This window comes from Rhinoraja longicauda, unplaced genomic scaffold (genome assembly GCF_053455715.1).
Source record: "Rhinoraja longicauda isolate Sanriku21f unplaced genomic scaffold, sRhiLon1.1 Scf000051, whole genome shotgun sequence".
In the NCBI taxonomy this organism is placed as follows: Eukaryota; Metazoa; Chordata; class Chondrichthyes; order Rajiformes; family Arhynchobatidae; genus Rhinoraja; species Rhinoraja longicauda.
In genome coordinates, this window is record NW_027601269.1 from 836,868 (window position 1) to 861,366 (window position 24,499).

At 42.9% G+C, this 24,499-nt stretch overlaps 1 protein-coding gene across 1 annotated transcript; it reads right to left on the minus strand.

Annotated features, from left to right (window-relative positions):
* Positions 1-1,143: 1,143 nt before the first annotated feature.
* LOC144612511 (uncharacterized) lies at positions 1,144-24,420 on the minus strand. The gene is made up of 8 exons (XM_078432097.1): positions 24,304-24,420; positions 23,462-23,587; positions 16,001-16,126; positions 15,249-15,374; positions 14,584-14,709; positions 7,269-7,394; positions 2,201-2,333; positions 1,144-1,585 (listed from the first exon to the last, which is right to left on the minus strand). Exons 1-8 carry the CDS (start codon positions 24,326-24,328, stop codon positions 1,582-1,584), a joined length of 792 nt encoding a protein of 263 aa, XP_078288223.1. The 5' UTR covers positions 24,329-24,420; the 3' UTR covers positions 1,144-1,581.
* Between the last annotated feature and the right edge of the window lie 79 nt (positions 24,421-24,499).

The following is a 24,499-nucleotide window of genomic DNA, read 5'->3' on the forward strand; positions in this document are numbered from 1 at the left end:
ATGCAAAAAACTTTTTAAGGCACAATTTGCCTAGAATTTCAGAACGGCTTAAATAGGCCCTGTCCCAGATCGGCGATTTTTTAGGTGACTACAGGCGACTAGGCTGTCGCCAAACGGTCGCCCATTGCCGCGGGCATGGTTGCGAGTAGTCTCCAAAGAGTCGCAGTGTTTATCTGGTCGCCGCTAAATTTTGTGAAGGCTTGAAATTTTCAGCGACTGTTGGTTTGACGTCAATGAGTGTAGCTTGACGTCTCCTGACGTGGGCGCTGTCATAGGTTGTCTCCAGGTGACGTAAGTTGTCGCCGGTGCTGACTTCGGCGAATTCCAAGTGTGCACTTGATCTGATCATCCATCAGTGTAATGCGTCCATAAATGATGTTAGGTTTTGTATGTTTTTGCACTTGTATTCTATTTAATGTTTGAATTTTAAAGTTTGAAGTTTATTGAAATTTATTGGTTCATTACAATATTTTTGTATGCACTGTTGTATGTTCTTATCAACCTTTAAAAAAAATTGTTTGAATATCAATAAAGGAAATTCTTGACATTTTGACGGAAAATTGATGTATGAAGTTATTGTATTTCAGAGTAGTTTCTCATGGCATCACTTTCAAATAGTCATGATGCAGAATGATTGGAAACCCTACCATACACTCCCTTTTATAGGGAAAGTGGGTGAAACATGAATTGTCTTCAGTTATCTTCAGTCTTCAGTGTCATAGCTTGTCGTAGCTTGTCGCAGGTGGACGTAGGTTGACTTCGGCTGTCGTAGGTTGTCGCCTCTGTGGTGGTAGGTTGACGTAGGTGTCGTCGTAGGTGGACGTTCTACTTGCAATGATAGGGTCGCCGGTTTTCGGTAGCTTGATGTTGACTAGGTTGTTGTAGCTTGTCGTAGACATTATCGAAGGAGGGCGGTCCAGTCGCTGGTTTTTAGGCAACCTGCTATGACTATGACAGTCGCCAGCAGTCGCCTTAAAAAACGCCTAACTGGGACAGGGCCTTTGGTGTGGAACTTTGAAATGCTTATCATTCTGGCTGGGTCCATAACACCTCCAGTAAGATAGATGGGAATTTGTAAGAAATCATTGAAGACTCTCAATATTGCTAAATAAATAAATAATACTTCCGATTTCTATTGTTTAATCAAAACTATTGATTATGTCAATCGTCAATAAGATGTCTATTAGAAAATCTATCCACGTTTAATTCCAATTGGTTTCAATTAAAACAGAATGAAAGTGACAATTGGTGCGGGTTGAGGAGCTACAATGGTTGTCGGTTGTTCTTCTCTTTCCAGGTTCATGACCTAAAATTGTTTGGAGTAGCCTTCAAATATTTTGTTAAATCGAAGGTACAGTATAACACGTTTAATCAGTTGCAATGTACCCAAATGGTGGAAATGTCAACCCATATGTTAGAATAGCATTTCTATGCATAGGCTATAGATTGGAAAATAATTCAAATAATGTTATTGATTTATTTTAAAAGTAATGAATAGAATTCACTAATATTCCAGATGAGGTGTCAAGTATTACAAATAACACTAAGTTGAAACATTTTCTCTATTCTGCTCTTCTTCTGTTACCTGCAAAAAAAATAAAATTAGTATGATTCAGTGTTTGCTTAGATTATATATTTAGATTTTTTTTAGATTTTTTAGATTTATATAATGACATTATACATAGAGGTGACATTTCTATAGATGACATTGAATGAGATTTAATTTTTTATTGTATTAGCCTTCTTTGCTAGAGATTACAAAATTGTGCAGTGAACATTTTAATTATATTCAGCGAAGTGAAAAGAAACACTAGTTCAAACCGATTGTGGATCGCCAGGCATCATCACAATATTTTGCGAGGACAAAGTGTATCTCTCTTTGGGAGACACTTGCTTCCAATATCACATTGGATATCTGTGTCTGTGATACCACTGATTCATGGGATTCTTCAACACTATTTCAATGTTTCTGTGATGACTGAAGTCAAGTTTATAAAAATGAAAGACAGTTTCTACATCTAAGTAATCACCCTCTACAGAACAAAGGTATTGTCAATATACAATTGTGATTCATTCCATTTACTCACAAAATGTACAACCAGGTTAAAGGAATATTTTTTCACAGTCACTCAACTGTTTGATTATATAACGGTCGACTTACACCACATATTTTTGCACATCATTATTTTCCAGAACGTACCTTCCCTCTGGGTTCTCAAGAAGCTTACGGGATTGAGATTGAAGGGTTTGAATAATGTTCTCTATTATTTGTTGATCAGTCAAATTCAGATCCTCACTTGTGAACGTGTACCTCAGAATAATTCTCTGTTGTGCTGCAAATAATATAAAAAAATGATTAAAGATTGAGGTCCATTGTAGATAGAATGTTCCGTGAAAATATTCTGGTGCTCTGTGTGTGGAAAATAATAGGTGTTCAGACAAACTCGATTGTAATCATGTATTGTCTTTCCGCCGACTGATAGCACGCAACAAAAGCTTTTCACTGTACCTCGGTACACGTGACAATAAAAACTAAACTAGAAACTGACCAAGGATTGCTATGGACTGATAATAATGTGGACTCATTTAGGCACTGGTCTTTTAATATGTTAGCTGTCATATCTGGACAATAACGCATTAAAAGACCACGGTCAATCTACATACTATATATATAATTCACTCTCCTTGGTATACTTGTACGGTTATTCATCTATAAAGTCAGGTTATCTGACTTATAGAATAACTAGACAAAGTGGACCCGTTGGGCCCAAACCTCTCCTGCATTGGTGCAGCAATGTATCCTCCCCCCCATCCCCTCCATCCTCAACCCCCCCTCCCCTCTCCCTTCTCCCCCCTTCCCCCCTCCCTCCCTCCTCCCCTCCCCTCCTTTTAAACTTCAAAATGTGAATAACTTTAAAAATATAACACCGATTTCAATAAAACTACTTGCATTATCACTAAAGTGACAATGGTGAGTAAGGTGGGCCTAAAATTGCAGCGGCCGTGTACCGTTTTGGCTGAAGTTCAGTCACAAACAAGATAACAAACGAGAGTTTTGGTATATAGATGCAACACAAAGAGACCATTTGAACAATGCTGTCAGTGTCAGGTTTTAAAAGGTTGGAAAGTTACTGGAGTATTCTGAGGGATAATATATTCATGCATTCAGATGGATAGGGGCTGATTAGGGAAGGCAGCACAGTTTTGTACATGGGATATCTTGTCCCATGAATTTGATTGAGTTTTTTGGAGATGTGTCCAAAAAAGTTGATGAGAGTAGAGCTGCAGACGTGTATATGGATTTCAGCAAAGTATTCAACAAGGTTCCGCATGGTTGGCTGCTCTGGAAGGTTAGATCGCATGGGATCCAAGGAGAAAAATAGCTTCATGGAAGGAAGTAAAGGGTGATGGTGGAATGTTGTTCAAGTCAAGTCAAGTTTATTTGTCACATGCACATACACGATGTGCAGTGAAATGAAAGTGGCAATGCCTGCGGATTGTGCACAAAAAAGAATTACAGTTACAGCATATAAATAAAGTTAATACAGTTAATACAGAGAAGACAAAAATTAGTCTCTGGAGTTATAAAAGTTAACAGTCCTGATGGCCTGTGGGAAGAAACTCCGTCTCATCCTCTCCGTTTTCACAGCGTGACAACGGAGGCGCTTGCCTGACCGTAGCATCTGGCATCGGACTGGAGGCCTGTGACTAATGGTGTGTCTCAGGGTTCGGTGCTGTTTGTCATCTATGTCAATGATTTGGATGAGATCGTACATGCCACAATTAGTAAGTTTGCAGATGACACAAACGTGGATGGTATTGTAGAGAGCGAAGATGGTTGTCAGAAATTGCAGGGGGATCTTGATCGGTTGGGCAGGTGGGCTGAGGAATGGTTGATGACATTTAATACAGAGAAATGTGGTGTAGCATTTAGGGAAGTCAAACTAAGGCAGAACCCACACAGTGAAAGGCAGGACTCTGGGGAGTGTTGTAGAGCAGAGGGACAGAGGACAGGAAGCTGTTCCTGAGTCTGACGCGTGTTTTCAAGGTTCGGTATCTCCTGCCAGATGGGAGTGGGGAGAAGGAATGACTTGGTGGAACATGTCTTGTGTAGGAGGGAACTGTAGATGCTGGTTTACACTGAAGATAGACACACAGTGCTGGAGTAACTCAGTGGGTCAGGCAGCATCCCTGGAGAAAAGTAACAGGTGACGTTTCAGGTTGAGACCCTTCTTCAGGCTGGGAGTCAGGGGAGGGGGAAACCAGAGGTATGAAAAGGTACAGAACAAATCAGAGTTGGCACCGATGGGCAAGGAGCCAGCAATGGATCATTTCCTTTTCTCCAGAGATGCTGCCTGACCCGCTGAGTTACTCCAGGGTTTTGCGTCTATCCTTGGGACACGTCTATGGCAATGTTGGCTTCTTTTCCGAAGCATTGTGAAGTGCAGATGAAGTCAATAGTGGGGAGTCTGGTCTGTGTGATAGACTGGGCTACATCCACAACTATCTGCAATTTCTTGTGGTCTTGGGCAGAGCTGACTTTAGGAAAGATAACCTGACTTTAGGTGAATAACCGTACAAGTATACCAAGGAGAGTGAATTATATATAAATTTAGTATGTAGATTGACAGTAGTCTTTTAATGCATTATTGTCCAGATATGACATATTAAAAGACCAGTGCCTAAATGATTATGTTTTCTTCGATGCATCTGAAGAATTATGTATGTGTATTCAAGGACTGACGAATTTCCCCAGTCTCCTGGGAGGTAGAGGCATTGGAGTGCCTTCTGCTTCAGATTTTGAATACTTATATTAATGACAGTAATGCAATTTCTTTAGTTTTTCAACATTAATTCGGCAATTCTGCCATCACTTCCTATGCGTTCTGTAAGTGCTTGGCATTCTTGGGGTACCTCGGTTTGTATAATGTTTTGTATTCATTGTAATTGTTTCGCATTCAAAGGGTGCGGAATTCTTGGAGTCCTTGAGAAACAGTTTGTATAAACTGTACAAGTGGTGATCACAGTGAGTGTTGTTGAATGCTTTTGCCTCTCGGTTGTTGGAGAAATTCCAGAAAAATTCCATAGCTAAATTAAGTATATCTTTGCATTGCACTTTGCATATATCACCAAACATATACCAGTGCCTTAAAATTTAAACATGTGTATGAAGGAACTGCAGATGCTGGCTAAAAATGAAGATAGACACAAAATGCTGGAGTAACTCAGCGTATCAAGCAGCATCTTTGGAGAGGAGGAATGGGTAACTTTTCGGGTTGAGACCCTTCTTCCTTAATTTAAACATAAGTTTTATTTGATAAAAGTTCTCCAGGAAACATCATTCACTAACAATAGGTATTGGGTGTGTACAGTAATTGAAAATTAAAAAAATATATGAATTGAAATTTTTTTTTTTAAACTGAAAATGATGGAAACACTCAGCAGGACTGGCAATGTCTGAGAAAGAGACATGGAGATAATGTTTGGGACCAAAACCTCTTCAATGGAACTGGGAGAGTGAGAGAGTTTGTTTTAAGTCACAGAGAGGATGAGGGAAGGATGGGTATGACAAAGGGAATATCTGATAGAGTTCGGCCAGGGTTGGTGATATTCTGTTTTGAAGTCATGCGGTTGATTGATTAAGGAAGAGAGAGAGCGAGAGAGCAAGAGAGAGAGAGAGAGAGAGGGAGAGGAGGGGGGGGGGGGGGGGGGGAGGGGGAGAGGGAGATTGATTAGTAGGACTAGATGTTACAATCCCTAAGGTTTGCACTACAATTGACTGGTGTTGTTCTTGGGGGTGACCACTAGGTGATGTTGCTACCATTCCGACACATCTTCAGTTGTGTACCTCAACGTCACTGGGTGTTTCGGCCTTTTATCACAAGACACCCTCAGTTGAGGCAGGCCCACCACAGGGTGATCAGACCTGGGTGTGTGTCTTATGGTTAGCCTCAAGATGGTCACGTGGCAGCCCAGACAGCATCTTTTCTTTTCAGCCACAGCCAGTGACTGCTCCGTTCGGCGACATTTGCAAGTTCTTTGATTGCCCTCCTTTGGGCCTGCCCTCTGACTCCAACTTCCCTCTGGAGCCTTGCGGTGGAACTGGCTACAAAGCCCCTGCACCCCACCTCCACTGGACACACTCTTACACTCCAACCTCGCTCCTCTGCCTCTACTGCAAGGTTGGAATATCTCAGCCTTTTCCTTTCAAATGCCTCGTCCACAGCCTCCTCCCAGGGCACTGACTTATGACAAAGGCATTATCAAATTCTGCAATAGAATGTTCGCACTGCAGAATATACACTCTGAGAAACTGTAGTTTGTTTCTCTGATGTGCTAAATATGTACTGTACAAATTAACATGTCTTCCCTTTCCCCTCAAAATTTACAAGATTGGTGTACATTAAATGGAAAAAAACATTGCTGAACATTCTGTCCTGGGCCTCCTCCATTGTCAAATGCAAATTGGAGGAACAGAAACTCATATTTCACTTGGGCAGCTCACACCCCAGTGGTATTAATATTGGGGTTGATATTTCTCTAACTTCAACTAGCCCTTGCATCTCCTCTCTTTCCGTCCCACCCCCCCCCCCCCACATAAGTCGTTGTACTAGCTGCAAAGCCATCTTGTTAAGTCTCATTGTCTGTAACTCGTTCTCACCTAGCCCACAGCTAACAATGGCCTGTTCCCTTTATCATCGTTACTTTTTTGCATATATTTAATTCATTTGTTCTATATCGTCTATACCTCTCGTTTCCCTTTCCCTTGACTCTCAGTCTGAAGAAGGGTCTCGACCCAAAACATCACCTATTCCTTTTCGCCAGAGATGCTGTCTGACCTCCTGTGTTACTCCAGCTTTTTGTGCCATTTACCTTCTTGCCTATCTGGCAACTATCGTTTTGTGATTCACACATTGGAACATCTAGATCCCTCTAAGCTTCAGTCACCTGCAATCTCTCTGTTTGTGGACGGCGATTGGCATTTTGAATTTGCTTACTGAAGAGCATGACCTCATACTAAATTCCGCTTATCAGTTTTTAATCCAATCGTTCAACATTTCTAGCAGATAGATACAAAGTGCTGGAGTTTCTCAGTGGGTCAGATAGCATTTCTGCCTGGCTCATTGTTACTCCAGCACTTTGTGTATATCTTCGGTATATACCAGCATCAGTTCTTTTCTACTCAATATTTCCATCTCCTATTGCAATTTCAAAATGACAGCTTCACTTCCAAACTCGAGAGAATATATGCCTTCTAAAATTCCCACCATCACAAAGGGAAGAGTCGGTCACATTGGTGCTGAAGCCTGGGTCACAACTGCACACGAAGCTTCCGATTGTGTTGTTGCAGATTTGTTGACAGTTTGAGGTATCAGTTGCACATTCATCGATGTCTGGAAGAAAACAAGTGATTTGCATGTCAATTTATGTGCATGTTATTTGTCTTTGCCAACTGAAACTTTGTCAGTTCATATTTTGGATATACTGTGGACTCCAGATGTCACTGTACAGAAGCAGCTCAATATATGGAGCTCTCCTTCTCAAAAATACGATTATGGCTTTACAAATCTTAACAAGCCAGATTGACCATTGGCATCAGAGTACCAGTGGGTTTACAAACCCTCTGGAGAAATGGCAGAGGCATTGCAAAATGCACGTGCAATACTTTGATGTCAGGTTAAAGACAAGAAATTTTGGAAGCTTAGCTGTCCAGCCTATCCAATAAGAGAGAACTTTCACCACTGGAATCAGCCCAGTGATTGTCTTATGGACGACCTCCATTGCTCTGGCAGTATTCCCATTGTTGCAAAGCCGTTGCATTCCAAGACAACCACTACCATAGCAATTTTCAGTATTGTGAACCTTTGACTAAAGTCAATAAATGTTGTTGTTGCTTTAGAATTTTGTATTTACTTTGTATTTTTTCTCATAAATTCCATAATAAAGATTCAGTTATTGTTCTACATCTCAAAGTTATTTTGAAGTGACTTGTGAATTTGATAATGGTGAATTCCCATAACCCAAAATAGCATAATGTGTGGGTCCACTCTCTACTTTTTTTAGGTAAAGAAACCCAAACTGTGTGCAGTTCTGTGGTATCACTAACAAAACCATCCAGTTCTCAATCTCTAACTTAATTATAGCAAGGAAACAGGCCCCTCAGCCCACCGAGTCCTTGCTGACCCCAACCTGTTTACACGAGTTCTATGTTATCCCACTTTTGCAGCCGCTCCCTGCATAATCAGTCACGCAGCACAGAAACAGCACCTTTGGTCCAACTTGCCCATATCGATTAAGATGTCCATCTACAATAGTCACATCTGTCTGCATTTTGCTCATATCCATCTAAATCTTTCCTAACCATATTCCTGTCCAAACATCTTTTCAGTGGCCTTATAGTGCCTGCCTCATGATTTTATACACCACTATAAGAACACCCCTTGACCTCGTGCACTCCAAGGAATAAACTCCTAACCTGTCCAACCTCTCCCTATAGCTTGGCCCCTCAAGTCCTGGCAACATCCTCATGAATCTTCTCTGCACTCCAGTTTGACAGCATCCTTCCTATAACTAAACTAAAACTATGCAGGATGACCAAAACTAAACACAATATTCCAGATGTGGTCCCATTAACATCTTGTACAACTGCAACCTAACATCTCAGCTTCTATACTCAACACCCTGAATGATGAGGTCAATGTACTGAAAGCCTTCTTGACCACTCTATCTACCTGTGACACCACCTTCTGGAAACTATGTATCTGCACTCCTAGATCCTTCTGCTCTACAACGCTCCCCAGGGCCCTGTCGTTCACTGTGACGGTCCCACCCTGGTTTTATTCCCAAAATGCAACACCTCACACTTATCTGTATTAAACTCCGTTAAACAATTATCGGCCCATTTGCCCAACTGATCAAGATCCTGATGTAATTTTTGATAACTATGTTCGTGATCTATGATCTACAATACCATCCATTTTAGTGTCACCTGCAAACTTATTAATCATGCCTTGTGTATTCTTATCCAAATCATCGCTACAAACAGCAATGGGCCCAGCACCAATCCCTGAGGCACATCACAAGTCACAGGCCTCCATTCTACAACTTTCCACCAGCACCCTCTGCTTCCTTTCATGAAGCTAATTTTCTATCCAGTCAGATGTCTCTCCCTAGATCCCATGCAATCTAAGCTTCCAGAGCAGCCAATCGTGCGGAATCTTATCAAATGCCTTGCTGAAGTTCATATGGACATTATCTACGGCTTTGCCCTCTTCAAACATTTTGGTTACTTCTTCAAAAAACGTAATCATTTTTGTAAGACATTCTCCCATATACAAAACCATGCTGACTCATCTAATCAGCCCCTGTTTATCCAAATGCACATATATCTTATAAGTAAATGCACAGTGGTGCAGAAGAGTTGCTGCCTTACAGCGCCAGAGACCTGGGTTCGATCCTGATTATGGGTGCTGTCTCTATGGAGCTTGTAGGTTCTCCCTTTGACCTCTGGTTTCCTCCCACATTCCAAAGATGTTCAGATTTATTGGTTTATTGGCTTCTAGCCTAGTGTCCGTAGTGTGTAGGATAGAATAATACAGGTGGTTGCTGGTGGGTGTGGATTTCGTTGGTGGAACGGCGTGTATTTCCATACAGTATTTCTAAACTAAAGTAAAATCGTATGCCTCAGAATCCTTTACAATAATTTGCCTACCACAGACGTTAGGCTCACTGGTCTATAGTTCCCAGGCTTTTCTTTGCAGCCCTTCTGAAACAAAGGCACAACATTAGCCATCCTCTAGTCTGTTGGTACCTTACCTGTGTTTCATAATGATTCATATATGTCAGCCAGGGCTCCTGTGATTCTTTCTCTAACTTCTCACTGTGTCCTCAAATAAATTTGATCAGGCCTGAGAGATTTATCTACCTTCGTACGGATTAAGGCTTCCAGCACCTCCTCGACCGTTATGCGGACCGTCCCCAACACATCAGCATTAACTGCCCCATGTTCCCAGTCTTCACATCTTCCTCCATGGTAGAAGCAGAGGACACATACTCATTGAGGATCTTGTCCATCTTCTGACGCTCCAGGCAGAGGTGCCACTTTGGTGTCTGAGGAGCTTTATTCTCCCTTTACTCACCTTCTTCCCTTAATGTATTATAAAATCTCTTTGGACACACTAGGAGTAATTTTACGGAGGCCAATTAGTCACACGTCTTTGGGATGTGGGAGGAAACCCGAGCACCTGGAGGGAAACCCACATGGTCACAGGGAGAAGGTGCAAACTCCAGACAACCTGAGATCTCTGGTGCTGTGACACCAACTATGCCACAGTACTGCCCCGGGCAATATTATCTGCCAATAATTGCAAACTTATCCTCTGACTTCTTTTCTACTTGCAGGATTGGCCAGCTAACGTTTTGTGATTTATGCATTAGAACATCTAGGTCGCTCTAAGCTTCACTCATTTGCTTTCTGTCTGCATTTAGATAGCAATTGGACTTTTGATTCCTCTTACCAAAAATGTTATTTATTCGTGTCATGACACAACTGATTGTCAATAGCGAACAAATTTTAGTGCCACATTGTTGGCCTCTGCAAGATCCTTTACGGTGCATGTGTCATGCAGCATGTCACAGCTCAGGAGCTGTTCCATAGTCTGGAGGCCCCGTCCACACTCGCAGTTGGCCGCATCTTCAGTATATCCCCACTTCAACATGCTCCTCCCCACACCTGTCTGCAGACTGTTGAGACTGCGCCAGGTTATCCACGGTTGGTCGGAACCTGGTGGGAGTTTCTCAGAGGGATCGATTGCCACGTGAATGTCTTCCAGAGATTTCTCTAGTCTCTCTTCCCAGAGTTTGAGCCTTCTGGATGATGCACTGCAGTCCAGGGGATGGACAGAAGAGAGGAAACGTCTGCATGATTTCAAACACTGAGGTAGCAAAGGGGGGTCATGTAGGGGGTGTCTTTCATCCTCTGATTGTCTAAGGCGTTCTTTTCGACTGGCTACAGCTCTTCTGATTCCAGGAGGTGCAATGCCAGAGAGGAGATAGATGTTGTCAGTGTTGGTAGGTTTCATGCATTCACTGATGCAGTGACAACTTGTGTTTAGTACAGGATCAATCTTCCTTGCATGAGCTGAGCGCTCCCACACTGCGCAGGCATACTCGGCAGTGGAGAAGCAGAGAGCCAGAGCTGTTGATTGAATGGTTTTAGAATTTGCTCCCCATTTTGAGGTATTCAGCTTACTAAGAAGAGTATTTCTGGAACTGACGTTTCCTTTCAGCTTGGTGATATGTGCTTTGTAGGTCAGAGATCGATCAAGAGTCACACCGAGATAGACTGGACTTTCACAGTGCTCCAATCTGACTCCATTCTATGTGATCTTCAACCTGCCATTTGCATACTTGTTCTTCAAGTGGAAGGTGCAGACTTGGGTTTTAGATGGATTGGCTCTCAGGTGATTCTCTTTGTAGTTTGAGGACAGGTTGACTAAAGCCTCACACAGAGTAGCTTCTGCTTCAAGGAAGTCAGCACTTTGTGTTGTAATACACAGGTCATCTGCATAAATGAAACTCCTGGTGTTGGGATGGATGGGCTGGTCGTTAACATAGATATTGAACAAGGTGGGTGCCAGGACAATTCCTTGAGGGAGGTCCTCTTTCTGCCAGCGCCAGCGACATTTCTTCCCTGAAAGCTCGACAAAGCGTCTGTTTTCGACCAGAGTCTTCACCAGAGTGGTTAAATGCAAGTTGTGTGTCAAATTAAGTACTTTGTGTAACAGTCGGCGATGGTTTACTGTATCATAAGCGGCTGAAAGGTCTACAAAAACAGCGCCTGTGATAACACCTTCATGAAAGCCATCCCATATGTGTTGGGTGAGATTGAGAAGCACACCGCACACTGTATCCATCTTACCAAAAATAAGAACTTTACATTATCCCATACTAAATACTAATTGAAAGATTTACAGCCAATCAATCATTTTTTCCATGTCCCATTGCAGAATCACAATGTCCTCATCAATTTCCAAACTGTTGAAAATAAATCCATTCAAAAATTCCTACCATCACAAAGTGAAGAATTGGTCAAATTGGTGCTGAAGCCTGGTTGACAACTACACAAGAGGCTTCCTATTATGTTGGAGCAGATTTGTTGATTGTTTGAGGTGTTTGTTACACATTCATTGATGTCGGGTGAAAAGCAAGTGAATTGCACATCAACAGTCTGCATGGCATTTGGCTTTGACAACTGATACCATACATGTTAATATTCGGACATACCATAGACTGCAGATGTCACAGTACAGTGGCACTTCAGTAAATGAATCTCTCTTTCTCAAAAATATTGTAATGTAAGAACATAACAAGCGAAGTGTGAGCCACTCTTTGCCAGATTGATCGTTGGCATCAGAGTACGATCAGGTTTACATACCCTTTGGAGAAATGGCAGAAGTATTGAACAATGTCTTTTGCCAGTGAACTCAGATTCCAGATTTGTGAATTCAGTAAGGATGAATTTCGATAAGCTGAACTGCCATAAGGTGCGGGTGCACTCCGTCTACTTTATTCAGGTAAGGGGAGCTAGCTGTGCACAAGTATGGCACCACCAACAAATCTTCCCTATTCTGAAACTCTAAATACTTGTCAATAATGGACATCGTGCCGTTTGCCTTCTTGACCATTTCTAGAAACTGACAGCTAACTTTTCGTGATTAATGCACCGGAACATCTCGATCTCTCTGAGCTTCTCTCATTTACCGTCCCTCTGCATTTAGATAGGATTGGTCTTTAGATACCTCTTACCAAAGAGCATGACCTCAGACTTGCACAAACTAGATTCCACTTGGCAGGCTTTCACCCAATCGCTCTATTTTTCTATATCCTATTGCCGATTTACCTCATCAATTTTGAAACCTTAGAGAATATATGTTTAAGAGATTCCTACCATCACAAAGCAAAGATTTTGTCACTTTGGTTCTGAGGCCTGATTCAAAACTGCACATGAAGCTTCCAATTGTGATTTATGAATTCCATGAGGGTGAATTTCTGTAACCCGAACTGTCCAAAGGGAGGTGGGGTGGGGCTGGGGAATACATTCAATCCACATCTACAAGGTAATGGGTCCAACCTATGCACATTATTCATGGTGTGCCATCACCATTAAAATCTTCCATTTGTTCATGTCTAACGATGCAACAATAGCGGCCAATGTGCCATCTGCCTTCTAATGATATGCAGGATCTGCTGGCTGACATTTATGGTTGGCCCACTGGAATATCTGGATCCATCTGAACCAATCATTTGCAGACTCTCCATTTAAATAGCAATTGGCATTTAGATTCCCCTTACTGCAGAGCACGGTTTCACACTTCCCCGCTATAAACTCTACATGGTACAGGCATCAGAGGTTATGTGGAGCAGACAGGAGAATGGGGTTAGGAGGGAAATAGATCAGCTATCATTCAGTGATTGAATGACGTAGTAGACTGTTTTGTAAAATAACATAATTATTAATACATGTAGGTGTGTTGAATTTTGAGAATTGAACTTCCTTAACAACTAGGAATTAACCTTTGTTTTCAATTCTGTCATAAACATCTCATTATATTGTAGATTCACTGAGAATAAAATTATATCATTTTTCAGTCAAGATTTGTTGCCAAAATACATTTGTAGGCCTTCTAAATTTTACAGGGCAGTTGTATCAACCAAATTCAATTGTTAATAGTACAAGGTATTGGTTCCACACTCAACAAACAAAGAGCTGGAGCACATCACTGGATCAACATCTATGAAGGGACTTTTGATCAGCATTTACAGTTGCTAGTGTCTCAAAACAACTTGTGAAACTGTTGTGGCTGATGCTGGCTCGAAGGGCCAAATGGCCTACTCCTGCACCTATTTTCTATGTTTCTATGTTTATTGCAATTGGCATTGCCAGCTTTAATTTGTCATTTAATGTTCTGAATTGTAACAGATTGCAGACTGTCATTATACAGGGACAACACAATATATGGAGAAGAAGGAACTGTAGATGCTGATTTACACCGAAGATAGCCACAAAATGCTGGCGTAACTCAGCAGGACAGGCAGCATCTCTAGATGGGTGACATTTCGGGTCTCAACCAGAAACATCACCCATTCCTTCTATCCAGTGATGCTACATGTCCTGCTGAGTTACGCCAGCATTTTGTGTCAATCAACAATATATGGAGAGATCTTTCAAGAAAATATTGTTTTGATGCTCCAAAACATAACCAGCTCAAGGTGAACCATTCTTTGCCACATCGATCATTGGCACGAGGGTTCCTTTGAGATTTCCTCCACATTGGGGTAATGCCAAAGTATTGAAAAGGACAGGTATAATATTTTGACTTCACAGGGTAATAATGGGGGAAATGTGGGATTTTAAATGCTTTTAATGTATGACAATTTATCTTGAATTTTTTATACTTCTGCATTATATTAAGGTGATGAAAATCCATTTTTTGACAATCTACGATTGACTGGGCAGCTCCAAATGCAACAATAAATAGCATTTGCTAAATAGGAGAAACCATCTGTTTTAAAACATCCTACCATTACAAAGGGAAGAGTTGGTCACATCGGTGCTGAAGCCTAGGTCACAACTACACACAAAACTTCCGATTGTGTTGGTGCAGATTTGTTGACAGTTTGAAGTATTGGCTGCACATTCATTGATGTCTGGAGAAACAGTGAATGAAACCTCAATCACATCTATTACATTTAATGTCACCAACTGCAACTCTCTCTGTGTTCATATCATGGCTTACTGTAGACTATAGAATGGGACTTTACAGAAGCAAATCAATATGTGGAGATGTCATTCTTAAATATATTGCTTTGACATTGCATCACCAAAATAATTTATGCCACTCTTTACTACAAAGATCAGTGCAATCACAACACTTTTACATATGTTTTGGTGAAATGGCAGAAATACTAAAATATACAGTTGTTGTAATTTGTCATTATAGTGTAATGTTAAGAAATTTTGGTAGTTTTATTTCCTGAACACTCAAGAATTTGCCTTCATTTTTACAATTATTTGTGCAGTAAAATTTTTGCTATCGTGAAGATTGACAGAGATTGAACGTTATTCCTTTTGGATCAATATTAATGAGTGTTTGTTGAGGCACCTACTCTTTTACAGGCCAATAACAACTGCAACATTAAGAATTATTCCTTAAATCTGATAAGTGAGGTGTTTGACAACATCCTACCATCACAAAGTGAAGTGTTGGTCATGGTGGTGCTGAAGCCTGGATCACAACTGCACACGAAGCTTCCGATTGTGTTGGTGCACATTTGTTCACAGTTTGAGATGTTGTTTGCACATTCATCAATATCTAGAGGGAAAACAGTTTGTGATACATCAATAATTTCTGTAGCTTTGCCAAGAGAATTTAATATAGCGATATTCTACAGATAATAGGATGTGAATTCACAGATCTAAGGGAAAAAATCAGTGGTATTTATCAAATAAATTACATGGAAAATAGTACAGCACAGGAACAGCCCCTTCGGCCCACAACGCTTGTGCGGAACATAATGCCAAGTTTAACTGATCTTACTTTGATGTTTTGATGTGCAATTCCTAACATCATTTAATATTGGCATCACACTGCTTTCAAGTTTAACATGTGCTTTGGTGAAATGGAAGGAGCATTGAAACAGGGATGGTCAAGATTTAGTTGACATAGACTTGAAATTGCAGAGAAGTTGCTTCCCTCTCAGTTTAAAGATGAAAAATATACTTTAGACACTAGGAACTACTGATGTTAGTTTACAAAATAAAGACATAAAATGCTGGAGAATTTCATCGGGTCAGGCAGCATCTCTTGAGAACATGGATAGGTGACGTTTCGGGTCAGGAATGTACTATGTTTTACAGGGCATCAAATCTACGTGGCCCAACAGCCACATTGAATATTGTTCACAATCTGTGGGAAACAATACATTTGAACCTTCCTACCATCACAGAGTGAAGAGTTGATCACATTGGTGCTGAAACCTGGGTCACAACTGCAGACAAAGCTTCCGTTTGTGTTGGTGCAGATTTGTTGACAGTTTGAGGTGTTGGTTCCACATTCATCGATGTCTGGAAGAAAACAAATGTCAAACACTTGCACGTTATTTGCCTTTTCTGAAGTAAACTTTGTCACTTAATATTCTGAACAGGAGTAGTTGGCAGTTTGCCACCCTTGCCTCCACATGTCATTGAGATCAGAGTGCCTTCACATTGACATATCCTTTGGTAAATGTGCATAATTATTGAAACATTCTCAAAAGGGAAGGGCAACCAGCCAGAAGTTGTGCACATTGGCACAAATGACATAGATGGGAAAAAGAACAAGGTCCTGCAAAGTGAAAACAGAGCATTAGGCAGAGGATTACAAAGAGGGACTCTGAGGGCAGTAATCTCTGATTTCCTCCCGATGTCCCAAGCTAGTGGGGTTAAGAATAGGAAGATAGGGCAGATTAATGCATTGCTCAGGAATTGGTGCTGGGGACAGCGATTCCAATTTTTAGACAATTGGGATCCCTTCTGGGGCAGACGTGACGTGACCTCTACAAGATTAATAGGTTGATTCTGAACTGGTAAGGGACCAATATCCTTGCTACCAGGAGCGTTTAAATTAGGGAGGCAGGGAGTTAGTAGCCCGTGTTGTTGGTCAGAATTTGGCTGTCTGATGGGAAGTTAGAGGTCATAAGCAGTGTCTCAAAGGAAGGACATGCAGGGGGAGGTGAAGCAACATGGTGACACTGAAAGGCCGAAGTGTGTTTATTTCAATGCAAGGAGAAAAGTGGGGTAAACAGATGGACTTGGAGCTTAGATTAAAGCTTGAGACTCCGAGAAGGAGCCAAAAGATTTGGAGAAGTTGCACTACTAATCTGGGAGACTGTCACGGCAGCACGGCATACTGGAGGATTCATCCATTGAGATGATATGGGTGGCATTGAGAAATAAGAAAGGTGCCAGTACTCTAACGGGATAGTACTATAGAGCCCCGCAATAGCAACAGGAGGTGGAGGTACTGTCACCAGCCTGACCGCGGGAGAAGACTGCAGGGAAGAGAAAAGACATTCTGGCCTTCCATCACAGTGAGGAGGTGACTGGAGGAGACTCACTGTGATGGATGTTTCTTTTTGTTTGGTGTTGGTTTATGATTGTGTGTTATTGCTTATTTCTATTGCTTATTTTTATTGGTCTTATTGTTGGACTGTGGGTAATCTTTCATTTCACTGCACATTTTTGTGTATGTGACAAATAAATTGACTATTGACTATTGACAGATTACTCGACCAGCTTTCCAAAGCAACAGGGGTTGTCTTAGTGATTGACTTTCCCAATATTGACTGGAACTTGATCACTTCCAAAGGCTTAGATGGGGCAGATTGTGTGAGATGTATCCAAGTTTCTTGAAAAAGTCTGTGGATTGTCCAACCAGAGAAGGGGACATACTGGACCTTGTGTTGTGAAATGAACGTGGCCAGGTGACTCGTATTGCAGTGGAAGATCATTTTGGGGATAGTGACCACAACTCCATAAGTTTTAAGATTGTTATGAATAAGGAGAAGACTGGTCCTTGTTGGAAGGTACTAAATTGGAGTAAAGCAAACCACACATGATTAGACTGGAGTTCAGGAGGGTGGGAGTGCTGGGAGCAATTGTTTTCGGGTAAATCCCACATCGGACTTGTTGGAGACATTTAAAGGCCAGTTGATTGACGTTCAGAACCAGTATGAACCAGTAAAGAGAAGGGATAAGGATGGCAAAGTAAGGGAACCTTGGATGGAAAAATGAGGTAACAAATTTTGTCAAAAAGAAAAAGTAGGCTCATGCAAGGTTTAAGAGGATAGAATCAGGGCATGCCTTTGAGGAATATCAGGACAGAAGGAGAGAACTGAAGTGGGTGATTAAAAGGGCCAAAATGGACCACAAAATGGCTCTGACAAGTCAGATTAAAGAAAATGCGAAAGCTTTTTATGCCTACATTAAAAACACGAGGGTAACCAGGGAATAGGTAGGACCACTCAAGAATAAGGGGAGGGAACCTGTGCTCCAAGTCTATAACTCCCTGATGGGATGCCTGCTTTCATAGTTGGGTCATTGAGTACAAGAATCAGAAAGTCATGATGCAGATTTATAGGACATTTGTTAGGCTGCATTTGGAGTATTATATACAGTTTTTGTCGGCCCATTGTAGGAACAAGGTGAGGGAATTGGACACGGTGCAGTGGAGTTTTGCCTCTTTGTCGGGTACGTTGAACAATCCCTGATCCGGGCGTACACCGGCCCCATCCCCGAACTCTACCTCCGCTACATCGACGACTGCATTGGTGCTATCTCTTGCACCCATGCAGAACTCACTGACTTCATACACTTCACTTCCAATTTCCATCCTGCCCTTAAATATACCTGGACTATCTCCGACATCTCCCTCCCATTTCTGGACCTCACCATCTCCATCACAGGAGACAGACTAGTGACTGACATCTACTATAAACCCACTGATTCGCACAGCTATCTGGACTACCCTTCTTACCACCCGGTCTCCTGCAAAAAGTCTATCCCCTACTCCCAATACCTCCGTCTACGCCGAATCTGCACCCGGGATGAGGTGTTTCACACTAGGGCATCAGCGATGTCCTCATTCTTCAGGAAACGGGGCTTCCCCTCTTCCATTATAGATGAGGCTCTCAGTAGGTTCTCTTCTACATCCCGCAGCTCCGCTCTTGCTCCCCCTCCCCTCACTCATAACAAGGACAGAATCCCCCTCTCACCTTCCACCCCACCAGCCAGCGTATCCAACAAATCATCCGCCAACATTTCCGTCACCTACAACGGGACCCCACTACTGGTCAAATCTTCCCATCCCCTCCCCTTTTTGCGCTCCACAGAGACCGTTCCCTCCATATCTCCCTGGTCTATTTGTCCCTTCCTACCCAAACCACCCCATCCCCGGGAACTTTCACCTGCAACCGCACGAGATGCAACACCTGTCCCTTTACCTCCCCCCTCAACTCCATCCAAGGACCCAAACAGTCTTTCCAGGTGAGACAGAGGTTCACCTGCACCTCCTCCAACCTCATCTATTGCATCCGCTGCCTCAGATGTCAACTTATTTACATCGGCGAAACCAAACGCAGGCTCGGCGATCGCTTCGTTCAACACCTGCGCTTGGTCCGCATTAACCAATCTGATTTCCCGGTGGTCGAGCACTTCAACTCCCCCTCCCACTCCCAGTCTGACATTTCTGCCATGGGCCTCCTCCAGTGCCATAGTGAGGCCCACCGGAAATTGGAGGAACAGCACCTCATATTTCGCCTGGGCAGCTTGGAGCCCAGTGGTGTGAACATCGACTTCTCCAACTTTAGATAGTTCCTCTGTCCCTCCCGTCCCCTCCCCCTTCCCTGATCTCCCTCTATCTTCCTGTCTCCACCTATATCCTTCCTTTGTCCCGCCCCCCTGACATCAGTCTGAAGAAGGGTCTCGACCCGAAACGTCACCCATTCCTTCTCTCCCGAGATGCTGCCTGACCTGCTGAGTTACTCCAGCATTTTGTGAATAAATACCTTCGATTTGTACCAGCTTCTGCAGTTATTTTCTTATATTACATCTAGTGCAATGTGCTATCAAGCTTTTCAATTATCTGAAAATGCGAGAGCATAGAACAGGGAATGACAGGGTTGAAAATTGTTCTTCATTATTTTCTGGCGATTAATGCTGAAAGGGTTGACGGTGGACATGCAATGGAAGGCATTTAAAGGTCGCATGGATGAACTACAACAAATGTTCATCCCAGTTTGGCAAAAGAACAAACCAGGAAAGGTAGTGCATCCGTGGCTAACAAGGGAAATCAAGGATAGTATTAAAACAAAAGATGAAGCATACAGATTAGCCAGAAAAAGTAGCATACCAGAGGACTGGGAGAAATTCAGAGTCCAGCAGAGAATGACAAAGGGCTTAATTAGGAAAGGGAAAATAGACTATGAGGGAAAACTGGCAAGGAACATAAAAACAGACTGCGGGATGAGGTGTTTCAGACTAGGGCTTCCGAGATGTCCTCGTTCTTCAGAAAACGGGGCTTCCCCTCCTCCATTATAGATGAGGCTCTCACTAGGGTCTCTTCTACATCCCGCAGCTCCGCTCTTGCTCCCCCTCCCCCCACTCGCAACAAGGACAGGATCCCCCTCGTTCTCACCATCCACCCCACCAGCCAGCGGATCCAACATATCATCCACCAACATTTTCGTCACCTACAACGGGACCCCACAACTGGCCATATCTTCCCATCCCCTCCCCTCTCTGCGTTCCGCAGAGACCGTTCCCTCCGTAACTCCCTGGTCCACTCGTCCCTTCCTACCCAAACCACCCTAACCCCGGGCACTTTCCCTTGCAACCGCACGAGATGCAACACCTGTCCCTTTACCTCCCCCCTCAACTCCATCAAAGGATCCAAACAGTCTTTCCAGGTGAGACAGCGGTTCACCTGCACCTCATATCATATCATATCATACATATACAGCCGGAAACAGGCCTTTTCGGCCCTCCAAGTCCGTGCCGCCCAGTGATCCCCGTACATTAACACTATCCTACACCCACTAGGGACAATTTTTACATTTACCCAGCCAATTATCCTACATACCTGTACGTCTTTGGAGGATATAAACTTGATGATTCCTCCAACCTCATCTATTGCATCCGCTGCTCTAGATGTCAACTTATTTATATCGGCGAAACCAAGCGCAGGCTCGGCGATCGCTTCACTGAACACCTGCGCTCGGTCCGCATTAACGCAACTGATTTCCCGGTGGCCCAGCACTTTAACTCCCCCTCCCATTCCCAGTCTGACTTCTCTGTCATGGGCCTCCTCCAGTGCCATAGTGAGGCCCGCCGGAAATTGGAGGAGCAGCACCTCATATTTCGCCTGGGCAGTTTGCAGCCCGGTGGTATGAACGTCGACTTCTCCAACTTCAGATAGCTCCTCTGTCCCTCCCTTCCCCTCCTCCTTCCCAGATCTCCCTCTATCTTCCTGTCTCCACCTATATCCTTCCTTTGTCCCACCCCCGACATCAGTCTGAAGAAGGGTCTCGACCCGAAACGTCACCCATTCCTTCTCTCCCGAGGTGCTGCCTGACCTGCTGAGTTACTCCAGCATTTTGTGAATAAATCGATTTGTACCAGCATCTGCAGTTATTTTCTTATACTGCAAAAGCTTTTATAGATATGTCAAGAGAAAAAGATTAGTTAAGGCAAATGTAGGTCCCTTGCAGTCGGAAACAGAGGAATTGATCATAGGGAACAAGGATATGGCAGACCAATTGAACAAATACTTTGGTTCTGTCTTCACTAGGGAAGACATAAACCGTCTGCCGGAAATAGCGGGGGACCGGTGGTCTAATAAGATGGAGGAACTGAGGGAAATCCAGGTTAGTCGGGAAGTGGTGTTAGGTAAATTAAATGGATTAAAGGCAGATAAATCCCCAGGGCCAGATAGGCTGCATCCCAGAGTGCTTAAGGAAGTAGCCTCAGAAATAGTGGATGCATTAGTGATCATTTTTCAAAACTCTTTAGATTCTGGAGTAGTTCCTGAGGATTGGAGGGTAGCTAATGTAACCCCACTTTTTAAAAAGGGAGGGAGAGAGAAAACGGGGAATTATAGACCAGTTAGCCTAACATCGGTAGTGGGGAAAATGCTAGAGTCAGTTATTAAAGATGTGATAGCATCACATTTGGAAAGTGGTGAAATCATCGGACAAAGTCAGCATGGATTTACCAAAGGCAAATCATGTCTGACGAATCTTATAGAATTTTTCGAGGATGTAACTAGTAGAGTGGATAAGGGAAAACCAGTCGATGTGTTATATCTGGACTTTCAGAAGGCCTTCGACAAGGTCCCACATAGGAGATTGGTGTACAAACTTAAAGCACACGGTATTGAGGGTTCAGTTTTGAGGTGGATAGAAAATTGGTTGGCGGACAGGAAGCAAAGAATAGGAATAAACGGGTCCTTTTCAGAATGGCAGGCAGTGACTAGTGGGGTACCGCAAGGCTCAGTGCTGGGACCCCAGTTATTTACAGTGTATATTAATGATTTGGACGAGGGAATTGAATGCAACATCTCTAAGTTTGCGGATGACACGAAGCTGGGTGGCAGTGTTAGCTGCGAGGAGGATGCTAGGAGGCTGCAGAGTGACTTGGATAGATTAGGCGAGTGGGCAAATGCATGGCAGATGCAATATAATGTGGATAAATGTGAGGTTATCCACTTTGGCGGCAAGAACAGGAAAGCAGAGTATTACCTGAATGGTGACCGATTGGGAGAAGGGGAGATGCAATGTGACCTGGGTGTCATGGTGCACCAGTCATTGAAAGCAAGCATGCAGGTGCAGCAGGCAGTGAAGAAAGCGAATGGTATGTTGGCATTCATAGCAAGAGGATTTGAGTTTAGGAGCAGGGAGGTTCTGCTGCAGTTGTACAGGGCCTTGGTGAGACCGCACCTGGAGTATTGTGTGCAGTTTTGGTCTCCAAACCTGAGGAAAGACGTTCTTGCCTTAGAGGGAGTACAGAGAAGGTTCACCAGATTAATCCCTGGGATGGCGGGACTTGCATATGAGGAAAGACTGGATAGACTGGGCTTGTACTCGCTGGAATTTAGAAGACTGAGGGGGGATCTTATAGAAACATATAAAATTCTTAAGGCGTTGGAGAGGCTCGATGCGGGAAGATTGTTCCCGATGTTGGGGGAGTCCAGAACCAGGGGTCACAGCTTAAGGATAAGGGGGAAGTCTTTTAGGACCGAGATGAGAAAACATTTCTTCACACAGAGAGTGGTGAGTCTGTGGAATTCTCTGCCACAGAAGGTAGTTGAGGCCAGTTCATTGGCTATATTTAAGAGGGAGTTAGATGTGGCCCTTTTTGCTAAAGGGATCAGGGGGTATGGAGAGAAGGCAGGTACAGGCTACTGAGCTGGATGATCAGCCATGATCATATTGAATGGCGGTGCAGGCTCGAAGGGCCGAATGGCCTACTCCTGCACCTATTTTCTATGTTTCTATGACTCTATGAGTCACCTCCTGGTGCATATCAATGACATTTGTGACACAGAGAAGTCAGGGGCCAGTCACTAGAATCCAGTGAATCCAGTCAAGCACTTTCAAGTCTTTTGTATTATCCAATTAAAACTCTACCACTTGTAATCATGAGATGCAAAAGAAGATAAGCAATCCTATGTTGAAATAGTTTATCCCTAAATTCTCCCTTTCTACCTCAGGAAAAGTACCAATCCTGTGAAGCCTCACAGCAAATTAAATGATGTGTTTTTTCATTCATCTTTTCGTTGAGCAAAATCTTAATGGGAGCCAATGAAGAACTCCCAGTGTTCAATATTATTCCACAACTCTGAGAAAATGTTTGAAAATATCCTACCATCACAAAGCGATGAATTGTTCACATTGGTGCTGAAGCCTGGGTCACAACTGCACAGGAAGCTTCCGATTGTGTTGTTGCAGATTTGTTGACAGTTTGAGGTGTTGGTTGCACATTCATCGATGTCTAGAGAAATAAGCTCAGTTACTCAGCCAGAGGAGGTAGTTGAGGCCGGTACAATAACAACAAATTGAAAGACATTTGTCGAGGTACATTTATCAGGATGGTTTTGAGCAATATGGACCAAAGGCAATAAATGTGACTACCTTGGAGGGGCATCTTGGTACACATGCACGTGATGGAGCAAACAGATCTTTGACACTGTTACTCTATGAGTCAAATCCTGGTGCATATCAATGGTGCATAACAATTTTGTCACTGTGTTTTTAAATGAGGTCCAACATATTCCTCACATGATTTTACACACCTCTAAGCTCACCCCTCATCCACCTGCACGCCAAGGCATAGAGTCCCAGCTTCTTCAAACTCTCCCCACATCTCAGACCTTCTAATCCTGGCAACATACTCATTAATCTTTCCTGTACCCTTTCCAGCTTAACAGCATAATTCCTAAAACGTGGTGCCCTGCTGCCCATGTAAATAAAGGCAATTATTTTTAATTTTTTTTTGGTCATCACCATGACCCATTCGGTGGCACGGTTTTGGCAGCTCACAAATGGCAAGGGACAATCGCTGGATTCCAGAGTTGACATCTTACCATTGGTGTTTGGGAAAAGTTCAATTTGCCATACAAGCTGACAGCTGTACCAGGGTGAAGACACACAGAGAACTACTACCCCTTTTACACATCTGTAAAGTACTTTGTATTAAAAAAATCCTACCATCACAAAGGGACGAATTGGTCATGTTGATGCTGAAGCCTGGATCACAACTGCACACGAAGCTTCCATTAGTGTTAGTGCAGATATGTTGACAGTCTGAGGTGTTTGTTGCACATTCATCGATGTCTAAAGAAATAATCACAGTTACTCCTATTGCTGATTGTTGACATTTGACAATACATTTTCAAACTCGGCA